Source organism: Aspergillus lentulus (assembly GCF_001445615.1).
Source record: "Aspergillus lentulus DNA, contig: Alt08, strain: IFM 54703, whole genome shotgun sequence".
NCBI lineage: Eukaryota > Fungi > Ascomycota > Eurotiomycetes > Eurotiales > Aspergillaceae > Aspergillus > Aspergillus lentulus.
Window position 1 is genome coordinate 1,477,143 of NW_028322118.1, and position 23,857 is coordinate 1,500,999.

At 51.0% G+C, this 23,857-nt stretch overlaps 7 protein-coding genes across 7 annotated transcripts; 4 read left to right on the forward strand and 3 right to left on the reverse strand.

Annotated features, from left to right (window-relative positions):
• Positions 1 to 1,169: 1,169 nt before the first annotated feature.
• Positions 1,170 to 2,450, forward strand: ALT_3744 (uncharacterized protein; the record flags this gene model as incomplete). The annotated part of the gene is made up of 1 exon (XM_033556325.2): positions 1,170 to 2,450. One exon carries the CDS (start codon positions 1,170 to 1,172, stop codon positions 2,448 to 2,450), a length of 1,281 nt encoding a protein of 426 aa, XP_033412216.2.
• A 956-nt stretch (positions 2,451 to 3,406) lies between these two features.
• Positions 3,407 to 6,727, reverse strand: ALT_3745 (KH domain protein; the record flags this gene model as incomplete). Its single annotated transcript, XM_033556324.2, has 6 exons — positions 3,407 to 4,462; positions 4,523 to 4,887; positions 4,946 to 5,270; positions 5,329 to 5,790; positions 5,842 to 6,123; positions 6,200 to 6,727. 6 exons carry the CDS (start codon positions 6,725 to 6,727, stop codon positions 3,407 to 3,409), a joined length of 3,018 nt encoding a protein of 1,005 aa, XP_033412215.2.
• Positions 6,728 to 9,942: 3,215 nt separating this feature from the next.
• ALT_3746 (uncharacterized protein) lies at positions 9,943 to 12,477 on the reverse strand (the record flags this gene model as incomplete). Its single annotated transcript, XM_033556323.2, has 1 exon — positions 9,943 to 12,477. One exon carries the CDS (start codon positions 12,475 to 12,477, stop codon positions 9,943 to 9,945), a length of 2,535 nt encoding a protein of 844 aa, XP_033412214.2.
• Positions 12,478 to 13,035: 558 nt separating this feature from the next.
• Positions 13,036 to 14,014, forward strand: ALT_3747 (putative pyrimidine 5'-nucleotidase; the record flags this gene model as incomplete). Its single annotated transcript, XM_089599628.1, has 4 exons — positions 13,036 to 13,116; positions 13,167 to 13,290; positions 13,364 to 13,789; positions 13,845 to 14,014. 4 exons carry the CDS (start codon positions 13,036 to 13,038, stop codon positions 14,012 to 14,014), a joined length of 801 nt encoding a protein of 266 aa, XP_089455966.1.
• A 554-nt stretch (positions 14,015 to 14,568) lies between these two features.
• ALT_3748 (uncharacterized protein) lies at positions 14,569 to 15,564 on the forward strand (the record flags this gene model as incomplete). The annotated part of the gene is made up of 1 exon (XM_033556321.2): positions 14,569 to 15,564. One exon carries the CDS (start codon positions 14,569 to 14,571, stop codon positions 15,562 to 15,564), a length of 996 nt encoding a protein of 331 aa, XP_033412212.2.
• Positions 15,565 to 16,500: 936 nt separating this feature from the next.
• ALT_3749 (alpha-amylase) lies at positions 16,501 to 18,383 on the reverse strand (the record flags this gene model as incomplete). Its single annotated transcript, XM_033556320.1, has 4 exons — positions 16,501 to 17,132; positions 17,189 to 17,240; positions 17,296 to 18,195; positions 18,282 to 18,383. The coding sequence occupies 4 exons, from the start codon at positions 18,381 to 18,383 to the stop codon at positions 16,501 to 16,503; spliced, it is 1,686 nt and encodes a 561-aa protein (XP_033412211.1).
• A 1,113-nt stretch (positions 18,384 to 19,496) lies between these two features.
• ALT_3750 (dynactin, 150 kDa isoform) lies at positions 19,497 to 23,633 on the forward strand (the record flags this gene model as incomplete). The annotated part of the gene is made up of 2 exons (XM_033556319.2): positions 19,497 to 19,925; positions 19,977 to 23,633. 2 exons carry the CDS (start codon positions 19,497 to 19,499, stop codon positions 23,631 to 23,633), a joined length of 4,086 nt encoding a protein of 1,361 aa, XP_033412210.2.
• Between the last annotated feature and the right edge of the window lie 224 nt (positions 23,634 to 23,857).

A 23,857-nucleotide genomic window follows, 5' to 3' on the forward strand; every position in this document is an offset into this window, starting at 1 on the left:
CGGGACGACCTGCGATTAATCATTCTGTGTGTTCAAACAAATTTCCTAAGATATATTATTTTCCATTTGGCAATTGAATATAAGGGATACGATTGAGCGACAGCTAAAGCCAGCAAAATGAGACCGCCCTTTTTTGCTAGCCACGAGGTAATCAGGCATCATTGGCCGGAAAGCTGATGATAGGAAGGACGGTGGTCAAACAGAGAAAGGCTAAATGACTTCTATTATTGTCTCCTGGCGACGTGGTAGTGATAGAAACCTATTAGTTTCTGCGGCTGAGCAATAGCGGTGCCTCTTTACGCGCCGCCCACCACTAAAGCGGGAGAATCAACCATCACTTCTCCAGTCAGGCACCGTCACTTCTAGCCCGTCGTGGGATGAACTGTCGGCGATCCAAGCCAGTCGATGTGATTTACTCTGCTGCTGCCAACAAATGAGATGCAGATCCTGCCTGAGCAATGATCAACGATCCAACACGCTACTCGAGATGGTGTCCCACAAACCGCTGTGACTGGTTCTGACGACCATGTTTTGAGCCTCGTGGGAAATTATCGGTTGATCACAGCTTGCGTAGCGCAGCAGGCGTTACTTGAATCAGGTTAGATGCAGCTGCATCATGCAGGATCGCTATTCCGTTTCATCCTGAGCTGCGTGCTTGTTGTCGCTCGCCTAAGGGGCCTATGTATATGATGGATGGACCTCCCCACGCAGGGGTCTTTTGTCGTTGGTTGAGTAAATCGAGTCGTTGGCCCAGAGCTTCCAGCCTCTCTAAAGTTTTGCGTGGTGAATATCAGCTGGCCTGTCTGTTACCGTTGTGCTTGTGGTCATTCAATCTTTATCATTCATGTTTAACACTTATTGTTTCGCGACCCTTCAGCTCTGTCGGTATCTCCAAGAAGTGATGGAGCAACAGCTTTGAAGCTCGGACGGCGATGAGGCTGGCAATTGAACAAGCAGGATCCGTGTTCACTGGCTGGATTGCGTCCTGCTTGTCCTGTCTGCGCCCTGAAGGTGATGTTCACCACTCACATTACCAGAAAGCAATGAAGTCGAACGGTATTTATTCCTCTCCTGACGGTATATGTTATCAACACACTCTAATGTCTTGCAATTCAGGCGTCGAACGAGAGATGAGGATATGTCATACTCAGCCTCATCTCGTGCCTCCAATGAAGCTGGTGGTCTATGGTGACCTTCCGAGCCCAGGTCCTCCGCCTCGGACCTCATCATTTCCATCATGGATAACGGAGGGCAGAAGCATCGCCTCCCGGGCATCCAACAGGGCCAGCATGTCGTTGAGGCGGCAGTCCACCACCCCATTGAGGATCAGTGCACCGACAGACTTCAGAAGAGTCGAGACTTTCCAATCCTTTGCCTCCAGTCCAGCGGAGTTTCAACCTCTCGTGTTGAAGATTCACACGCCGGGCAACCGCCTCTCAGATCTGCCAACCTTTGACGACTTTCTTTCACAGGAGGACCAGCGACGATCTCTTGCCTGGCCTGCAAAAGCTCTTGTCTCTCCCACTGAACCTTCACGTATTTCCCGCGCTCGATCTCATCATCACTCTTCATCATCCTTTCAATTAGCCCGCAAACCCGTAGGATCAGGGTCCCGTCGATCTTCCCTTGCCAACTTGGAGCAGCTTCTGGACAAGCAATCTTCAATCACAAGCTCTGGGATACCTCATTTCTCGGCGCGTACATCGACCGCCACCGGCCTCAGCGAGGCTTTGTTCTCACCAACACATACCAGGCTGAATTTCTCGGCTGGCTACGGATCAATGCCTCTACGCCAACACAGCGATATAACATCGTCCATCGCAGTGGCCCCCAAGACACCCCCCAAGACACCCCCCAAAACTCCCCTGCAGGACAGGCCGCTACCACCTCTTCCTACCGACAACTCCCCATCATCAATGGGAACATCCCCATCCAATCCCTCGTCCTCCACCCTCTCCGAGAACGACATCTCAACCCCAACCCCAAACACCACTCCATCCCGCACCGGCCGCGTCGCGCAATGGCTCCTCCAAACAGGCAACAAAACCTCTCCCCCTGTCCCCTCGAAATCCCGAGCCGAAAAGGGTGCGAGCGGAAGCGCAAGCGCAAGCGCCTTTCGCATCCGCACACGCACGCTCAGCGGCTCGACGGCCGTCTCTTCCGCACCAAGCACAACAACCACCACAGGCTTAGGTCCAAGGACACCCCCATCACGGGGCACACAAGACCGCAATCCCACTGTCCCATCCGAAAAGGACCTCGAAGCCTTTCCGTCCCGGGCCCTCTTCTCACACGCCCCGCCAGCCGTCTCATCCACATCCATGTCCATCCCCGACGACAGACCCTACCCCACCATCTACGAAGGCCAGCAACAACAATTCGCATACAGCGAGTTGGATTACTACTCGAGTCCCAATCACCGCCGATCAACCATCGGTCTAGCCTTTTGATACTTCCGTTGGTCTTCGTTTTCCGTCATTCATTTCTACTGCTCTATGCAATGCACTGCACACGTTATCGTAGTGTGCTCGAGGCAACTGCCAGTGCCAGATGCATGTGCCTTACATGCAGGATTCGATCATGTCGATAGATATTTCCCGCTTTTCTCTTGTTTTGCCGCTTCTGTGTGATATGATTCCCCTTGCGTAATGTGCGTACCTGCAGCATTCGGTCTGCAGGTCGGGTTAGACTTGCGCTCTTTCTCGTTGGTCGGGGAGTGACTGGATAATAATGTATCTTACATTCGATCGTACCCATGAATGATGGTAAATTGTCATAGGCTATCTGTAGTATATGAAGCAGGGTGCATGGAGTATCAGAAAAGCAGTCACTTGGTATTCTGTCTACACTTCAAGGTCTTGGGATATCCGTGTGCATCAAGGTATATAAAACGATCCAACATCAAGCAGTCAAACAGAACCAGTCTTCAACTCCGTGATGGAGAAGAAAGCAGATTGAGACAGAGAAAGAGCAGACATGCAAACACCTCCATACACCATCATTCCACTTGGTATCATATATTGAATGTTTGAAAGAAGATTCGACCCTCCAATGTGTTTCCCATGTAAAAGACAAAATCGGCATTGCCGTCTCTCCACACACCCCGGGATAAGCACGAAACAAGAAACGCAAAACATATCGCACGCAGACTAATCAGGAGAAAGCAGAAAGGCTGGTTTTGGGAAAGAGAAGACGCAGGAGTAAAACGGCTTTCAATTCAGAACAGAGCAGCCAATACTCCATTTTCGTCCTACACGAAATCTCCTGACGATTCCTCTTGCATGCTGTCTGTGGTATCAAATGGGAAAGAAACCGAAAACAGGAAAAACAAAACCGCTGAAAACAAACTTCTCGAAACAGCAGATCAAGTGCCTTGGGGTATAGTGCTGCAAACTGGTATCTTGATTTAACGCGGTGGCCCAATAGGAGCCGGGTATCCAGAAGTAGAATTGGAAGTACTAGGACGACCACTATCAAAAGATGCGCGGGGATCATGCTTGGGAGTCATGTCGCCCGGCGCGGTACCGAACGGAAATTTGGTATCAAAACGTGCTGGCCAACCGTTTGTGCTGCTGCTGTGGCTGTGGGAACTGCCAAGGACAGGCAAGTCGTCCTCGGGTAGATTGACCCCCGAGTCATTCCATGGGTTGCGGTAGCCACTGTCTCGGGACTCCATGGAAACAAGAGAGGCCTTTGACGCGTTGCTAGATGCATGTTTGAAGAACGAACCGGGAGAGGCCGAATGGTTCTTACGGCCAATGAAAGAAGAAAACGAGGAGATGCTGCCGGGCTTCCGAAGTCTCTCGAAAATCGATCCACGCTCGCTCGTCTCATCGGGAAAGTTGGGCCGGGTGGGGGAGTCGGTAACAATGGGCGTGGGAGCATGCTGCAATAGCTTCGAGTCGAAGAACGGGAGGGACTCTTCAAACGAGTCGGACTTGGGGCGCGGGATTGCACCCTTGACCGTGGTCGCATCAAGGCCATGGGCGACAAGCCGGGAGATCAAGAAATCGATGGCATCCTTGAGGCCACCAGCGTTGTTGCGCGTGTACCCGAGCACAACACGGTCCTCGGGAGCGAAGTTTGAGGAGGCCGAACCGGTCTCCGAGATTGGCGACTCGGGGTTTGCGTCCACCGAAGTATCAACTTCGTATTGCTCTTTCAACTTGCAGCAGACATCCTCGCGGAATTCGGGAGATTTGAAAAAGTCACGCAATTCCTGAGAGCTCTGGAAAAGAAGTTCGTGACTCTCTGGCACCATTCCCAGCAAGGCATCAACAGCCTGAGGGACCTGATACTCGGGTCCAGAAATAGTCACAACATCGCTAGCGAGCTCTGTGCTAGGGAACTCGATCTTGCAATTCCACTTCTTCTCAAGTTCATCGATCTCGGTCATGCGGGCAAGCAGTTCACGGTGGTACAAACGATTGATGACCACACGCTCAGAGACGTATTCGGCATCCTGGATAGCTATTAGAAGACCAACATTTAACGGGCTTTGACGACAAGATCGACCACTTACAACTTTCTCAACCATGTCCATGATTTCCTGCTTGACCAGATCGAGAGACTGGGCATTACGAGCTGGCGTCCGGCAGATGACATTGTCGACCTTGATGTCATCATCTTCCTTGCCCATACCGCCGCGGTCCATAGCGTTGGAGAATTTGACGAAGACGGAATACTTCTTCATGATGCGTTGAATGTGCTGGCCGCCGATTCCGATGATCCGCTTGTGGTATTGATCCGGCACATGGAAAGAGATGGAAGCAGGCATTTCCTGCTCAACAAGATCAAGTCCGTTCTTCGTGGACTCATATTGATTGCCACAGACGTCGATGTAGAAGTTGTACTCGTTAAAGCCATCGAATATGATTTGAACGTTGCCTGAAGAAGGTCAATGAGACGTTGCAAACGGTGGGTTGAAATGGTCGAGAAGACTTACTCTGGCCCATGATCTTATTAATCTTGCCGTTCTTCTTTCCACTGACGAACTCCTTGTGCTCATTTGCAAGCTCGATCTTGACGCGCATTTGGTATTGGCTTCGCTTCACAAATGGAATTTGATTGACAACCATCATTGCAGATTTTACCGCGTCGTCCGACCCGTTGATGGTAAAAGTGAGATTATCAAAGCTGACTTCGGCGCCCGAATTGGTGCAGATGTCAGATAACATCGTGCGGATATCCGCAGCAGAAGGAGCGCGGAAGCCACCTTGGGAAGGGTCAGGCATGATGATCCACCACGAAGCACTGTAGAATTGACCGGCCTACACATTTGTCAGAAAGTGAATCAAATAGGGTCAGAGATTGTACGGCTCAACGCACCAGAGCCATTATCTCCCGCACAGTGCGCTCAACGTGCAGAACCTCGGTGCCCTGAATACGCACAAGGCCCCGTTGGCTGCCGAGTTGCGGGAAGAGAACATAGGAACCGTTCATTTCCATCACCTTCCGGACCTTGTCGAGGCGGTCAAGCAGAATGTTGTCAATCTTGCTAGAATTGACGATGACATCCTTGACGTAGATCTTAACTCCCATCACCAACTCCCGCAACTTCTGTTTGGCACGAGCAATCTGTTCCTGGGTATCACCCGTAATGTACACCTCATCTTCACTGCGGCGATGGGCACCTGGAGGAGTGTAGCCAAAAATCCGTGGGAAGGGTGGGGGGAAGTAAATTGCCGTGCCGGTAGCCGCTTCGATAAGCTTGATGTTCTTGCGCGTCCGACCGCAGACCAAAGTGTGCATGGTCAACTCCAATCTCATGGCATCCACATGACGTTTCAGCTAGCGATGCATTAGTGCCCAGATCATCTGATTGCACAAGAGGAAACTTACAATTTGATCGATCATGATCAAGACTCTGGTCTTGGCATGCTCAGCACTCTCCATGTCACCGTAGATGGAAACCCGGAATCGATGATCCAGCCCATTGTCCGAAGCGTATCCGTAGGATGAAACCACCGAACTGTCCGAATCACGAAACTTGGGGCTCAGTAGGAAAATGTCGGTGCCCGTGTAGGCGGCCAACGTATCCAGGTGTTCCAAAACACTGGATCGAACGCCCTTGGTCGATCCATCCATAATGAGATGTATGTCCACGTCGACGGTCGCGCAGCGCTGAGGAAGATAGATAAGTTAGCGAATATTACAACCACCTAGATATGATGCTCTGCAGCGAAAGCTCGTTTCATACCAGTAAGATGGGTGTCTCATTGAGAATTTTTGCCCGCATCTTGCGCACAGTTTCTCCGTCACCCGTGACGCAGACGTTGGTCACCAAGCCTTGAGGTCGCCTCTGCAATGATGGAACCGACTTGGGTTCTGAAGACGTAACCAGGGCTTCAACCCGACCGTTACTGGACTCCGTAATCTGACGGCATAATCTGCGAAGAGATTCGACGTTGCTGGCGTGGACGGGTAGGTTGTAGACCGGCGTTCCTTCCGGGGTGCCTTCAGGAAAAGACCAGCGCTGAAGGGCGCCGGGACTCGCATGAATCACGTCATCGATATCGGGACCGGCGAGGGTGGAGGAGAATGGGACATTGAAGGACAGGTTGACGGTGGGATCGATTCCGGTGGGAGGAGTCATAGGAGGAGCGCCGTGCGGTCGCCGAAGAGTGTGGGAGGTCATGTCAGTATGAGGTCTAGACATGCCAAAGGTAGGTGTCATCCGCTCCCAGCCATGACGGGCCTGGCCCGTAAAATTGGAGATCTTGTGCATGACACAAGAATAGATCGAATCTCTGACCCCTTGAACAAGTCGAGGGGAAAGAGAGGAGGGGGAGCAGAAGGAGGGAAATGGCGGAAGTTGATCCGGGAGGAATTTGGTGAAGAGAAAGAAGAGGAGGGATCTATCTCAAGAAGGACGAAGTCGCCGTTCTCGACAGGGATGATTGGGGGAGGGCGGCGTCGGATGGAATGGTGTAGGTGGACAAGGGCGTAATGGAACCGGAATGGTGGGAAAAGGCAAGCAATTCGATCAACGAGACAAGGGTATCGAAGTGGGGAGCTGAGGATGAGGAAGATGGAGAGGAAAGGAAAGAAAAAGAGGAGGGAAAGAGAAAAGGAAAGAAAAGATGCCAAAAGAGGAGGAAGAATTGTCAATGAAGAGAAGAGAATAGATGGGAAAAGTGGAGGAGGAAGAGGAAGAGAAGTGAGGAAGTGAGAATGTGAGTAAGAGGGAAGAGAGAGAGAGAGAGAGAGAGAAAGACACAGAGACAGACAGCTCTGGGCGCTGAAGGTATTTTCCTCGAACGGTCTGGGTTGGCTGAATTCAGGTTCCTTCGTTGGTCTACGGCGGACTGGGAACGGGTCTTGCTTGGTCTTCGAGGCTCCTTGGAAGATTCTTCCTGTGCTAGTTCGATCTAGTAGATAGTAGATAAAGAAAGTAAATAGAGCGTGAACAATTGAGCTACTCTATTCATCTGATCTTGACTCTCTTCGCAGATTGCTATCATTCTCAGCCCAGTGGCCTTGTCTTTCCCTAAGGCGGAAGATGCGGGTCAAAGGTCTGGTCCAGCGTCTAGACTACGAGTGGCTCAGGACAAAGTACGGTTTGATCACCGACAAAGCAATTATAATCATCATGATGATTGTAGGACTGTCGTTGACCCGTTGGGGTCAATATGGCTACAATAGTGATGATAATAATGTTTTTCTAAGGGTCCTTGAGGTCTCAAGGTTCCTGCTTTAGAGAGGAGGCAGCCTCAGGCAGATACCCTACGTATCTATATCCTAAGGCACCCCACTGATTCTGTTGCTCTAATACTTGTTTTCAAGACAATCCTCCTTTCTCTCGCATACGCAAGTCTTCAAACAGCGATCCCGCAGGAAGAGATCAACAGAGCCATACTGATCTGGGAGAAAGGTGTGGCTGTACGAATATGGGCTGTCATCTCTTGGTCTTCTCGCATTCGTCTTTCCTGCACGGCCCACACGCTATTCCCTTTCGCGGGTTCCAAGCGAAAATGGCAGTCACGTGCGTTCCTTCAGCAACAGCTGGGGTCGACACCTCAACCGAACGGAGTCTGCACTCCGCACAGCAGGCTTGCTGTGTTATGACCACATCCTCTCAACCACATGTGAGGATAGCTTTCCGTAGGTCAACGACCGATAATTAATATTCATGTCATAAATCTGGTCCAATTACCAAGGAACTCATGTCAGTGCACGCGAGTTCCTACCTCGCCCGGTTATTCCGGCCCTCGAGTCGAGCGAATTGAATTTGCTCGGGAATTGAAGGAATCCATTGTTCCTAATGAGCTGTTTATGTTTACCCTGCCGATTCTATACAGTACTAAGGTACTATTGTCGACTCAACAGCTGGTAATACATGATTTGCCACTCGAACATGCCACAATGGCTGATCCTCAAGGGACGGTATGGAAGTGGGACTCAATCCCTCTCTTACAGCGTATTTCATTTCAATAACACGGGGACGATTTCTTCCTGTCGGAAGAGGTCTTGATATCTGTTTCACAATTACCCTCTCTAGGTAGTTACTTCAAGTCCGGTATACGAGGCCTTGCGTCACCAGTTCCCGTCTATCTCATCATTATTACTGTCGATGCAAGTACTTGGGTGCTCCACCCGGAACTCGAAGGGGAGCCCAAATCAGGACATCAGCAGTACGGTGCATGAGATACCTCTCTACCCCCATACTTCCAAGAGAAGCAGCGAAGATTCGGGAATTTACGTCCTTTTTCGTGTTCTCCATGATCATCAGCAAGTGTCATGGTCATCTTCCCTACGTTTTTGTCCTGATCAAGTAGCACCATGGATCTACCCGAAGAATGCCAATCATATCAATGAAATTCGATTATTCCAACTCAATCGAAACCAAGGGCCCTGTAGCGCAATTGGAGGATGTCTCCGTGGTATCCCCAGCCCAGCAGGGAAGGTATGTCTCTTAAAGGTATGCTTGGGCGCCATCAAAGCAACTATCGCTCTTCAGTAAGACAGCCCTTCATACTTAAACCTCAACGACAAGGAACTATGCGTCTCAAGACTCAGTTATTAGTATCTCTGTAAGGAAAATTAGCAATCCAAGTCCCTCATCGACCAAAAATCAACGACGTCATCGTTGCTAGTGCTAGTTGTGGGTCTGTCTCACAACAGAGTCGACTAGGTACTCTACATGTACATCATAGAAAGTGTCTACCTCAGGTAGGTAACTCCAACTGCACTTTAAACCCAAGGAACCCAACAAATGGGCACATGCGTATCAACCAACTGGAATCAATTCCGCAAATTATTCCCCGGATGATGCCTCAGCACTGCCCTGGTTGCCATGCGTCCGAGCTCAGCTGCATATACATCCGTCTCCTTTCCATCCATTCTAGCGATCATCTACAGCTATAATTCGTGCAAACATACCTTAACCATATCCATAGTTAGGCCTTAAGCCTAGTGGAAGCTACAAGGCTAGAACATACTCCTAGGGGTCCTGACCATGGGATGTGCACTGCCCAACACACGCAATGATTAACAAAATTCTGCCTGTTGATTCTCACCGATGCAGAGAACCGCTAAGCGACTGGACTTTTATAATCGTCCAGAGGAGCTGCAGCTGCAGTCTTCCACTGTGAAAGTGTCTACCTTTGCATGAAAGACGCAGTATGGATGTATGCTGTGTGCTGTGTGCTTGAACCATGCACAGATGTGGCCTGAGTTATACTACCCAGCTTAGGGACCCTACCCTTTAACTACATATCTAACCCTCTACTCCGATACCCTTGCAGATGATGAGCCTCCGTGTTTTGGAAAATACCATGTCATTCCTTCTAATACTGTAGTGGTATTTCTGATGCAAGGATGGTCTAGTGGAATGATCCTCGAATACCCTTTCATGTCCATAGAGACAGTGTACATTAGAGGCTAGTAAGATAACTTGTGATGATACTCCATACATGCAAATGAATCAACCCGGTGCTGTGCTCAATAACGCTGGGAAACCCGATGAACTGCCTCTCTCCCATCGAGGACCACCCGCTCGGGCTCCCCTTCATAGTACCTCTCCTCTCTCGCCAGAGGGCGTGGCGCAACATAAACAGGTCGCTCGATATATTCTCTTGGCCGTCGAGCGTCATCGTCTACATAAACACTTACATCTCGTTCGGCTGGGCGGACGCTTCCCATCCGCGGGATCATCTCCCGGGGCTCCTCATATCGGGTAGCAGGGGGCCGCACACTTGGCATCCTGATGACCCTTTCGCGCGGGAGATCCGTCTCCTCGACGTAGGTCGCACGAGTCGCAGGATACCCGGCGACTTGAACGCTACTGCTGCGTGGGTAAGGCTCTCTGTCATCAACCAGTGGCGTCACGTAACTGCGCCGTTCGCTCGGAGCGGGCCGAGGGTATTCCGTTACCCGTCGATAAGCTGCTGGTGGAGGTGGCATTTCCTGCACGTATCTCCGGCCACCATATGGATCCTCGACAACGGAGACTGCTCGAACGCTACCACCAGGACGTATCGGTGCTGCGCCGTCATCGTAGACCTCGCCTCGCGGGATTCGACCAGGAGGTGGAGGCATCGCTTGCATTCTTGGCGGTGGAGTCCTCTCACGATAGTGATTTCCATGCTCGTCTATCAAGATCCGCCGTGGAGGCGCCGTCGCACTTCCTTCGATCCAGGCCTCTTGGTAGCGCGGCGATGTCGGCGATCCAACCGCCGGGGCGTAGTGTCTGGCGTAAGTTTGAGGCGGTTCGTCAAAATACCTGACTCTTTCTTGCGGAGGGCGCTCCACAATAGCGTAGGATGCAGCGCGCAGCGAGCGAGAACTGGGTCGCTCGATGTACTCCCGAGCATACTCAGGTTGCCGAGCCTGGTGTAGACTTGCGACCCTCCGTAGATCTTGGTCATCGCGTACCGGGCGCCGAACGCTAAGCCTCGAAACCGTCCTTGGGTATGCGGCTTCAACATGAGCTTCATGATAAGGATCGAGCTCATATGCAGGCTCCCGCACCGGCTCGATCCTCTCGTACACTGGCGTATATGGAGGACGAGGCGAGGCAATGTCAATATAGATCGGCCTTTCTTGAGGCTGGATTGTGTGTGGCGTGTCAGCAAAAGGCGGCGGCGAGACAGGCTCTTCCTTGATATATGCCTCGATGCTGCCACCTGCCTGCGATCTGTAAGAGACTGGGCCGGGTCGGCTTCTGTCTTCCTGTAGTCTCCTACGTTTCCTCGGCATCAACTGCTGGGGCGGAATTTCAGGACTGGCAGCCCGAAGATCCTGTCTCGCATGCTGCATCCGGTTAGAGCTGTGGTCTACTGGTCGGACTCTGGGGTGATGGATGGTGGGAACCTTAGCTATGGCCAGAGGGGAGACTCTTGACGGCTGCGGTGCTGCAGGAGAAGTGATATGATTGCGCACAACCCTCACATTATCCCTAGGTGATACTGTTTTGCGACGATTTTGATGCGGACGAGGCGGCCCCTGGTCTTGTCCACCGCGCTTGTCCGTATGTGGTTGTCTCTGCTCGATCGGTTGTGGAAGGTCTGCGCTTTCCATAGGCGGTATACCTGGAGCTGGAGGCGAATACTCGGGCTCCTCGAAAGCATCCGCCTGCTGTTGAATGGGCTGCAAGTTGTTGTTGTTGTTCGTGGGATCTACCTGAGCCTGCTGGGACTGCCTTGGACGGTCTGCAACGGGGTAAGTATCTTGCATTTCCTGATCCGACGCAGGTCTGTTGAGGGCTTCAAGCCGTTGCAACTCATCTGAGTAATTCTCTACTGGAGCTTCAGTAGCAACTTCCTCTGAATTAGAAAGAGGCGCCGAAGATGGCTTCTGCTGAATCGGAGAGTCAGGGGCTCTACTGGAGTCGAAGGATTCATCATACGAGTCGCTGGGGGCTTCCATGCCATTGGGCCCAGGAACATCGATGGATGGTGAAGGTCGAACAAGCTCAAAGGCCTTGTTCAAAACTTCAGAGACATCAAAGTCTGGCTTCGCGTCCTGCATGGCGGCCCGCTGCCGGGACTCTTGCTTCTTTTGTTCCAGCTGTTCTCGTAACGCCCTTTCCACTCTCTGTCGTTGCAACTGCAATTCCGCTCTAACTAGATCATCGGATTTGGTCAAGAAGATCGGATCGATCTCCGACGTAGGTTTGGGAACAATACGCGTCGACTGAGGCGCGCTGGTCACACCAGATGACGCATTGTTTTTGAGGGTCTGCGCACTCGCGACTCCTGCAGCTGCTGGCTTGGACTGAGATGGATTACCCTGAAAAGGAACTTGACCGCCAGCAGTTTTTACCTGAGCTTGTCTTGTTGGGGTAGAGGGATTAGGGGCATTTCGAGATGCGGTCTTGCGCACAAATTGCTGGGGAACTTTCAACCTAGGGTGAGCACCAGTAAAGATGTCGTCGCTAATTTTCAAAATCTTTTCATATTCCTTCACCTGCTCACTTTCCGGTAAGCTAGCTGATATAGCTGCAGCTTGGAGTTGAGCTGTCCCGGGAGTTGCCATAATGCTGAAGCTCCACGGGCGAAAGGTTTGGCTTAAGGGAGTAATTTATTCGGGTACTTGCAGTACCTGTAAATCCAAAAGCCCTTTTAAACCTAGTTCACCTGTGATGAGTTGATCACTCTATCAACAGGAAACATGGAAGGTTGAGCTGGAAAGTCGGGGTGTATTTTCGCCTTTGACGTGGTCAAGGGAGAATGAAAAAAATAGCAGAATGCAAGCTTTCGAGTCCGAACGGGTTACTGTAAGCTACGCTAGGCTCACTAAGGAGTAGTAAGGAGTCCGTGAGTCGTGAGTCCGTGACCATGGGGCGGTCAACGCTAAGCTCTGTACGGAATTACAATGCGGGCGGTTGTTCCCGCGGTTGAGGGTGTATGGGTTCTTGAAGTTGTGAATCATAGCGGGGGGTGACTCTACTTTCTTTCTCCTTTATCTATGACTCCTTTGATGTTACAGGCTTATCATATATACCACAGAATCCAACCTAGGTTTACACTTCCCTCATCTTTCTCTTATAGACCCTTTATCTCTCTCAGTGATATCATTCACCCTCGGAGAACAATGGCGACTGCGGAATGTCCCACTGGCGCAGTACCTGATCCTGATCCAAGGCCAGTTTTCTTCTTTGACATAGACAATTGTGTATGTATACGCATCTCTCCTTTTACCTGTTGCCTTTTCGCAAATCCCAGGCTGATATGGAGTCATGCGCAGCTCTACTCTCGAGGTCAGGAGCCCCGCCGACTCGCTCTCCGACGAGGACTGACATGGCCAGCGCAGAATGCAACATCCATGATGAGATGCAGAAATTGATCCGTTAGTTGCCTCAACCCTCCTAGACATGAACGCACTCTGGCGATGAGATCATCTAACTTAAACACGGTGGCAGACCAGTTCTTCGTCAAGCACCTCTCCCTCTCCGCTGAAGACGCCCACATGCTCCATCAGAAATACTACAAGGAGTACGGTCTTGCAATTCAGGGCCTCACACGTCATCACACCATTGACCCCCTTGAATTCAATCGCGAAGTCGACGATGCCCTCCCCTTAGACAAAATTCTCAAACCAGATCCGAAATTGCGCAAGTTACTCGAGGACATCGACAAGTCCAAAGTGAAGATGTGGCTGCTCACGAACGCTTATATCACACATGCCCAACGGGTCATCAAGTTGCTGAAAGTGGATGATCTGTTTGAGGGCATCACATTCTGCGACTATTCGCGGCCTCCGCTCATCTGCAAGCCATCCCAGGACATGTATGAGAAGGCGGAGATTGAAGCCAGGGTGCCGAGCACGGAGCAGTGCTACTTCGTTGGTACGCTTTTCTTCGCCCTTTGACCTTCTCTCAGTATCGTGCTGATAATCGGCAGATGACTCGCACTTAAATTGCAAACACGCCGCGGAACGTGGCTGGACTACTGTTCACCTCGTCGAACCGACCCTCCCGGTCCCTCGGGTTCCGGCCTCGCAATACATGATTCGAAGCCTTGAGGAGCTGCGGACACTGTTCCCACAGTTCTTCAAGGCTAATGTCGCATGATAGACTCGACAGACGTTTGTTCATAGAAAGGCTAGTTTGTATATTGTTAGATTAATGAATATATACGAAGCATATGGGATTGGGCTCGCAATGGCAGGCTCTGATGCCGCTGTTGATTATAGAATCAGTGATGTATATGGAGTCAAAAGCGACAATTCCCTGCTGAAACAGTCGTAGCTGTGGATACATCATGCGGTCCTAGAGTCATACAGTGTCTTCTTTCTAATTCTTCAGACTTATGGGTCGTGGTACATTCCATCACGAGATACCTCTGCCTAAATTGCCATATATCGCTAGCATTTCATCATTGTGATTGATTTCTTGTAAATCTACTTATAAACGCGTCTGATGGAAGATTAACAAGCCAAATATCACTATATAACTGAAATCAGGACCCCTTCTCTTGGCAAAGGTTGGGAAAGCAATCTAGAGAGGCTGCAGCCTGCCAGGCACACTCTCACACAACACCACGGTGACCATTTAATCTTGTTCGCTTCTTTTCTTCTTACCCCTTCTCCGTTAACCCACCATCCATGTTTCTCTACTACTAAGACATGGCAAACACCACACAGCCATCTGCCCCTGGCGCAGATGAAATCATGCGCCAGGCAGTACAACGATTCCGCACCAAAATGGAGTCCTCGAACTGGCAGTTCCTCCAAGACCGCATCGACGAGATCGAAGCCATGAACCTCCCTACCGAAGAAGAAAAACTGGAAAAGATGCGCCCCTACTGGCGCACTAATTTAGGAATCAAAGGCGAGACTTCTTGGAATCACTGCGTCCCTGTAGGTCCAGCCCGCCAATCTCGCGAGGAGAGAAATGTCACTCGATTGGCGGACGTTAAAACGCAATACCACCAGTACATGGATGGCGTCCAGCCCCCAACACTGGTATCAGAGGAGTGGCGTCAGATGTATCTCGAGACTGTCCAAAGCGTGTGTAACGAGGCGGCCTTTCGCGACGAGGAGGACGAGGAGTTCGAAATCCCGCTTTGCCATGAGCTGGGTTCCTTTATCAAGTATGCCGATGGTGTCCAAGATCCAGACTTCCGGCGCTCAGGCATCGCTCCTTTCGGGCCTGTTTTTGTATCAGAGACCACGGACTATGCCTTTAAGGATCACCCGGCGGTCCTTGCATTGCCACCCCCTGATATCAACGAGGGCCGAGAAGCGCTGAAAGATTATCTGCAATATTTCCTCTGCGACGAAAACTTCGTTGGGGGGATTGTCGATGAAGACTTGGAGGTGAGAGTCGGTTTCAGAACCGGGACTGGCTGCCGGTGCGGACACGATAAATGGCACAGCGCCTATCTCTACTGTCGCCGGTTCGTGGAGGACTCTGATCCAAGCCACAAGGACTGGGCATGGCGGGTGGTTGTTTTCCACGCCGACGGCGAGAATCCCACTATGCTAAACGGGCGGTACCCAAGATTCGATTCCATCCCTGAGTTTCTGGAATGGTATAGTAGCTGGCTGGAACACGCGGATCTAGATCAAATTCGGAAGGACGTCATGAAACCGGAGTATGATAGCGATGAGGACTGGTAGCCAGCTCGTGGATTCGTTTACAATGGATAGTCAAATCCAATCCATGCCTGCTCATCACTAAGTGCTCTCAAGTCCTTACCATCTCCGGCAGCGTTTTAGCTAGTAGGATTCTGGATACTCCTTCGGCTACCTCCTTGACATTGCGCCATTCCATGCCCAAGCCGCCAGTGACAGAATGATCATGTAGAGCCTGGCCAACCGAGACAAATATATCATTGCTGGAAGTTCCCATAGCTATTCAAAGTGTGAACTTGAACTTGGTTGATTGATCCTGTTTGAAAAAGCATGGTTGTAACGAGTGCCAAACCTTTATATATCTTGACAACATTTGAATCGTTTCGTGACGGAGCGTGGTCCACAATGGCGGACGGTGGCCAGTATGGCGACAGCCACATATTGTCCAGTCTAATTGGACGCGAGGGAAATGGCGCTTGTTTCTTTCTAAAATATCCTTCGTATGGAGAATAGCCATGATCCTCCCGCGATCTTCGGTCATCCTCTTGCGGGCCGGGCATGAATCATTCGTCCGTCCCACCCTCCGTCCGTTTGTCGTTTAAATCACGATCCTCCGTCTTCTGACACTCCACTATCTGATAGTTAAGTACCGCTGTGGATTTTCTACTCGGAGATTAAGGTAAGGTGATAATAATGAAGCTCAGGATGGATTTGATCCGGAGTAGATCAATTACGGAGCTAACCCAGGTACGGTTAGTCCAGTCAGTGGACATACGCGAGATCAACATCGACAATGCAAGTACCCGGCAAGAAGTGAATTGTAGCCATCAATAATTTGAAGTACATATGTACATTTTGAGTTGAAATAAGAAAGGGTGCCATAAGCACGATTAAAAGAATGAAGTAGGTAATGAAGAAATCGTGGTTAAGTAGAAATACAAGCACACAGGCAACATGAGCTAAGATGGCTTTGGAGGCCAATCAGAGAAACCAGCTCATAACCGCCAATGCTGCCCCAGAGATCAAAACACCAGGGCATGGAACGGTAACGATACTCGCAGAGGATTTCTTATCCTCGTCCTTGTCGTTATTAGAGGCTTGAGCCGAATTGTTGCTGTTTCTGTTGCTGTTGCTGTTGCTCGACGAGACGGTCTTCTGTTTCGCAAAGCCACACAACCCAGAGTTATTGAGTTGTGCGACAGGGAAAAAGACCCTTGGCTCACCAGCGTCCATCTCGACGGTCAGGTTGCCTACGTCGTTAGTAGTGAGCTTGGAGCAACCCAGGACTTCCATGACCTCTGTCCCTGGCGCATATGCATCCTTTAACGCAAGCTGGTACTTGCCACCATTTGAGCCCTGGTTAGAGAAAATTGAAACAATCTGCGCTCCCTCGGGGCCCTTCCTGGTGGCGTACGTGGAGTTGTCGGAATGAAGCTCTATGCTATGGTTGGTCACATAGCGGTTGTCGATGCTAATGGCGTGGTTTCGGAGCTTGTTTAGCGTTGCCGTGAGGATGAATAGCGGGCCCGTGGTATCATAGTTCGTTGTCCAAAGGGCTCCTCGGTTGAAAGGCGTGTAGTTGCCCGGCATGTGCTGCTCTTGACCTTGGTATACTGGTTGAAATTATCAGCGCTGCCTGGGGGCTCTCCTGTCCTGCCGAGGAACGTACCTTGGGGAATGCCGTCTGAGAGAATGTTGAAAGCCATCGCGTTTTTTGCCAACTAATTTGTACCTGTTAGCTGATATAAAATGTCTGGTGCAATCATCCAAACCTACGGTCGTGTCATTGGTCAGTGACGCAAAGCGAGGGAGATCGTGATTCTCCACGAACGTTTCCAAAAGTGTGAAATCCTTGCAATCCTTTTGCACGGCTCGGATACTCTCAGCGAGTCCAAGCATATTGCCTGCTGTGAAGGCTTGGATCAAGGCGTAATAGAGTGGATAATTCAGGACGCTAGAAACCAAATTTTCGTATTTGCACACCAGGCTTGTGTCTCCGTTGCTGACTTCGCCTATCGTGAATAAGCCAGCTGCCTTGGAGAAGCTGGACACATAGTCGTCATCCATGTGCAATGCAGCGTCAATGCGGAGTCCGTCCATAGAATAATTACCGACAAATTGCTTGATCCAATCTTCGATCATTGTGGCGACGGAGGTATCTCCTGTGTTCAGATCTGGCAGGGCAACCGTATCCACCGCAAACCAGCAATCCTTGTACATTTTAGGATCAGTCCAGTCCGTGATGGCACAGAAAGGATGATAGTACTTCTCATCATCAAAGGGGAAAAGCTGGGAATAGTCAATCTTCAGAGACGGGTCATCTTTCATGGAACCATTGACAGCTTGAGCCATATCATTGATCACAACATCAACAATTAGGTACATGTCTCGTCTATGGACCTCGCTCACTAACTTGTGAAGCTCGTCTGCGGTCCCAAAGTGTTCATTGAGAGCATACAGATTCTTGGGCCAGTATCCATGGTATGCTTCGCCATACTTGGTATTGTCCGGGATGTTTTCCACGACCGGCGAGATTTGGATGGCCGTGAATCCGAGGTCTTGGATGTAGTCGAGTCTGTCAATGATGCCAGTCCAAGAGCCTCCACAGTACCTGGTGGGGTCACAAGGTGCGTCAGATGAGCCCTTCGGGCGAGCAAAGCGGTCTGTCATAACTTGCTACATGGATGACACTGTCAGTACTTTGAGCCGAGACGGTCCCGCTTGACGTTCGACCTATCTGATAATGTTCAAGGAAGACAAACGTAGATTGCTCTCTCAGCCCATTGCTGAGAAGATGGAGCATCAGCTGATGCGAGATTGACTAAAGCAGACCAGATTGCACCATGATAAAAAGACTGCCGCATTTTCGCGGTCCTGGTTTTGCAGTTCGGCTGATGACCTTTGAGGGGCGAGCTTGTCAGGAAAGGAATGATACAACAGCGATGGATAAGTCAGAACCAACACGACTGTGGGAAGCACAGGAAGAGCTTTTCAAATTATATTGAGGACAACGGCTTATGTAGAGCGGGGTTCCTACAAAGGAAGGGAGACCCAAAGGCCTCGACGCCAGGAGAGAAGACATGTTTAATATACAGCGAGTCGCCTCAATGTAACCCTGCGATATTGACTTGACTCAACCAACAATTAGTCTAGTGGTCTAGTGAATGCACGAGGGTATCCTAGCCACTGTTGTAATGGGACCCTTGCCTGCTTGTGAAAGTGTGGATATCACGGCCAAGGCCCGAAAAGTGAATTCACACCAGTTCAAGAGAGCCCTTTTGAGGCTAAGTCTGGATTTTGCGAAATTGCCTACATGGTCCTGGACCAGCAGCTAAGCATCGCTTAGAGCGCATTTTGATAGCGTCCCACAGGGGTTCGACGGTTCGAGAGGAATGACTCCAAAGCGAGTCATTCAGAGCCTGCCAGTGACAGGGTGTGTCATGGACGAAAGTCACTAAACCATTGATGCGCTTTCATAGCGGACGGTCCATTTCCACAATCGAACGGCCTGCAAGAAGTTGTGCTTTCTGTCCTTTGGAGAGAGCTGCCAGACCAAGATGCGGCGCAGGAGGTGTTCCCAACTAGCAGCCAACGATTCTGTTGACATTAGTTTTGTGGTAGGGAACTGAGCAGTAACTTCTTTCGGGTAGATTGCCCGAATGCGCCTACGGATGATTCGCGGCGACTATGTAGTCTGCCTAGTCTACCTAGGAACTGCTCTGTAGTCGAAGCACTAAGGAAATTGGACTGTGGACGCTCCGGCCACTTGCGCTTTATGGTTTAGACGCTCTGGCTAAATTGGTCAGGGACTGGTGCCTCAGGCCCCACATCCAACCAATCACGCGGCGTCGCGTCCTGAGGCTCAGGGAGCAACAAACACATCAACAACCGCATCTCCTCGGCCCTTAATCTAGGCCTGCAATCGGAGTTCTATTGGCCATTGATTGAGCCAGAGCCCTCACTCCGAATGTTGTGCCATGTCTGAATTATTTATTGGCCATGTTGTCACTCTGACCGACGGTCGGCAGGCCACCGTCCGGTTTATTGGGACTACGCATTTTGCTGCCGGCGATTGGGTCGGTATTGAGCTGGATGAACCTACAGGAAAAAACGATGGCGCCGTTCAAGGAGAACGATATTTTGACTGTGAACCAGGCTATGGAATGTTTATACGACCGTCTGCTGTTGACGCTATCGTTGAACAGCCTGTGCGGGAGACGAAGCAACCTCCCAGGGGCGTCGCCAGTGCTCCGGCGAACAGAGGACGAGCTCAGACTGGTTCTACAACAGGTGGGATTGCCATGAAAAGACCCGGCGCCTTGCCTGCGAACAATGTCAAAAGACATAGCGTCAGTGCTGCGAGCCCGTCGCCAACTTCGCGGTCCGCATCTCAGCGGACGTCTAGGGTAAATTGGTCCATGCGTGCCAATCGTCTGGTGACTGCTAACATGTCGCAGGTTCAGTCACCGTTAAAATCGCCGGTCAAGTCTCCATCGACCCCCGCCGTCCCTGTTTCCTCCACTCGTTCGTCCATCAGTGGCCCCTCGCGGCCGTCCGCAGTAAAAGCCCGCCCTCCGTCCGGACCAAAGACGTCGATGGGCCCTCCTCCGCCTCCCTCTGCCGCCGCTCGCCAATCTCGATCGTCTATATCAGGACCAGCCAGCAAGGCGGCCAGACCAAGTCTTCAAAGTGGACCGACAACATCTGCAGGGCAGTTGAAGCGGCCTGCACTGCGCCCAACCGCTCCCAACAAGTCATCGGAGGAAACAGAAAGCCACACCAGTGCCTATTCGGAGGAGCCTGAGATAGATCCCAGAGATGCCGAGCCTGACATGGACGGAAACGAGGCTCCTATCCGCAAGGCATCTGAAAAGGCACCGAGCTCAGCGCGTCCGGCCGGCGGCCGCCCTAGCCTCACGTCTTCCTCGCAACGGCAAGCACAAAACAATTCTGCCGCAGTCGCGAGGGAGCTTGATGAGATGAAGACAAAGCTCAAGGTCATGGAGAAGAAACGAGCGGAGGACCGAGAAAAGCTTAAAACCCTAGAGAAACTACAGTCAGAGAGGGATAAGTTCGAAGCCATTATCCAGAAGCTGCAAGCAAAGTATCAGCCGCAACAGCTTGAGATTGGAGAATTGCGCAAGAAACTGAAAGACACAGAGGCCAAGCTTGAGGAGGTTGAGCGTCTCCAAGCGGAGCATGAATCGATTCTGGAAATGGCAGCATTGGACCGTGAAATGGCCGAAGAGACAGCTGATGCGTTCAAGCACGAGTGTGCCGTGTTAAGGACGAGGGTTGAGGAGCTTGAACTGGAGCTGGATGTCCTAAAGGAAGAGAACGAGGAGCTGGGCCAGGTCATGACTCCCGAAGAGAAATCCAGCCATGGATGGCTCCAAATGGAAAAGACAAACGAGCGCCTCCGCGAAGCTTTGATTCGTCTCCGGGACATGACCCAGCAGCAGGAATCGGAGCTACGAGATCAGATCAAGGAACTCCAGCAGGATTTGGAAGATTATGCTGCGATTAAATCCCAGTACGAAGCAACGAAAGAGAAGCTGCTTGTATCTGAGAACAATGTTGAAGATCTCAAACAGCAGTTGGAGACAGCACTCGGGGCTGAAGAGATGATAGAAGAGCTGGCGGACAAGAACATGCGATACCAGGAAGAGATCAACGAGCTCAAAGCTGCTATCGAAGACTTGGAGGCTTTAAAAGAAATCAACGATGAGCTTGAATACAACCACATCGAAACAGAAAAGCAACTGCAGGAAGAGATTGATTATCGAGAAAGCCTGTTCAACGAACAATGCCGAAAGATTTCTCAGCAAGATGAAGTCATCGAAGATCTAGAATACACTCTGGTCCGCTTTCGGGAGCTCGTCTCTACTTTACAAGGGGATCTGGAGGATATGCGAGCATCTCAGCAGATTTCAGAAGCCGAGGCGAACGATCTTACGACGCGGTCGCGAGCCATGATGGACTTGAATATGAAACTCCAGGCGTCGATGGCCAAGACGCAGACAAAGACAATCGATATCGAACTAAACCGTATGAACGCAGAGGAAGCTATACAGCATCTATCCATTCTCAAACTCTATTTGCCCGACTATTTTGAAGGAGAGCGTGACTCAGTTCTCGCCCTTTTGCGCTTCAAGCGGGTCAGCTTCAAGGCTTCTCTGATGAACCACACCATACGTGAAAACATCACTGAACAAGCCTCGATAGCGACAGCTCTCGATGACATATTCGTGGCCTACGACGTGCTTGAAAAACTTCTGTACATTTCGTCTCTCAGCGACCGGTTTGTTAATTATATCTCTAGCTGCTCTACGGAAAATTTCGAGAGCATCAAAGGGGCATTGTTCGAGATGGAGCCAGTGGAGCGCACGTTGAATTTCTGGATGGAAGGTTTAAAGAAAAATGAACTGAACCTCAGAAAGTGCGCTGTAGAGCTTCAGAGATCCATCGCTCTGCTTTCGCATCTCGCAGAGACCCTTCTTCCTACGTCCCTCGAGGCATTTGCGGATGAACTCTGCATGCGCTCATCAGCGACGCAGTCATATATTGATCATGCTGCAACTTGCATGGCACGGTTGAAGACATTGCTGCAGGCAAAAATTACGGTTCCGGAGGAAGGTGATGAGGAGTGCTCTTTGCTCTTCACGAAAGCGGATGGGTTTGTGTCCCAAGCTCGGGGATTGAAAGTTGCCCTAGGCAAGGTTTATCGTGCGCTCGAAGACCTTAGATCGCGATCACTGTCTCTATCACAAGATGTTGCCGGCCCCTTCAAGAGCGCCGAAGAAGCTGCCAAGGAGCTTTCTGCTTTGGCACGTCAGCTTGGGGAGAACTTGGCGATTCTCATTAGCGATGAGACTCGGACCGAACCCTTGACTATTGAAGAGGCATCGAAGACGATGTCAGAAACCTCCACAGCTTATTGTCTACCGTCGGAAGGATCCGAAAGCAATGACACCATGTCCCTACTCCATAATCGATTACGTACACTGAGTGGCCTCCTCGAGGAGCTGGACGCGGTCTCGTCCGATCTATCCATCACCACAGAGTTTGAGAGGCGTCCTGCCCCATGGATTGCAAGAGCTGCAGAGCTCAAGTCGAATAAGACAAACTCACCAGACGCGGATGAGGAAATACGCCGGCTCAAGAATGAGATCCATGAAGCGTCGACAGCCCTGGGCGTCAAGGACAAAACAATTGAGGAGCAAGCTCTTCGAGTAGAATTGGTAGAATCCAGAATGCGTGAGGCCACCAAGAGAGCATCCATGGTCAAGGACCTTGAAAACAAGATCGAGGAGATGCAGGCGAAGCAAGCGGACCTCGAAGGGGTTATTGAAACACAACGCAAGGACCTGCAAGCCTTGGAAGCGGAGCGAGAGGAACTCAAGAATCGTCTTGAGCGAGTCAAACGTCTCTCCGGTACAACAGGAGTCGGAACCACGACTGACGGGGTTGTCATCGATAACAGTCTCTCCTTGGCCGCCTTGCGCGAGAACGAGGCTCTCCGCGCAGAAGTCGCCAGTCTACAAGCGGCTGTCCGCTTCCTTCGCGAAGAAAACCGACGCTCGAACATGCTCGACCCGTACTCGGTGCAACGGGCGGCGGATATGCACTCATGGCTCGACTTGCCGCTTACCAAACCACCGTCAAGTGCTCTGCATGACAAGGTCCAGCAGACCGCGACCGAAAGCAGGGACGTCTTCGCTCATCTGCTCAAGCTGACGAAAGAATCCAACATCTGCGACCTCAAGTCTACCATGTCCCAGAACAATGGCAATCGCGTCGGCTGGCGCCCATCAAAAGTCAAGCTCCGCTACCAGGTGCTACAACAGCGTGAGAACTACGAGCGCTGGGCAGAATGGAAAGACGACATCGTCCGCCACGAGCGGGAGCAGGATAGATTAGCCGCCGCGAAGAAGGAGAGAATCTCTCGCGAACGTGCTCAGAAACATGCGTCGCGGAACTCCGTCTTTGGCGATTTCCCCAAGGGCCTGGGCCATGGTATGATGGGCGCCGCCTGGCAGATACTGGGCATGGAACATGGTGATCCCAAAGCGTTTGACCAGCCGATCGAGACTTCTCTGGCGCCTTCTTATTAAAGCCTTTCACCTTTCAAGACTCTGCACTGAAGGATCCTTGTCTGTGGATGCGGACATCATCTTCTGCAAAGTCTCTATAAGCGTTTCTCCCATTTAAGTATCTCAACTGCGTTTTGGACTTTCTTGGTATAATAGTGTTAAATGCCACTTCCACAACTAGTTGATGACTCGCCAGATACCCCTTTTCAGATCCTACTTTGCCCGACTATCTCAGCGCATTCTTT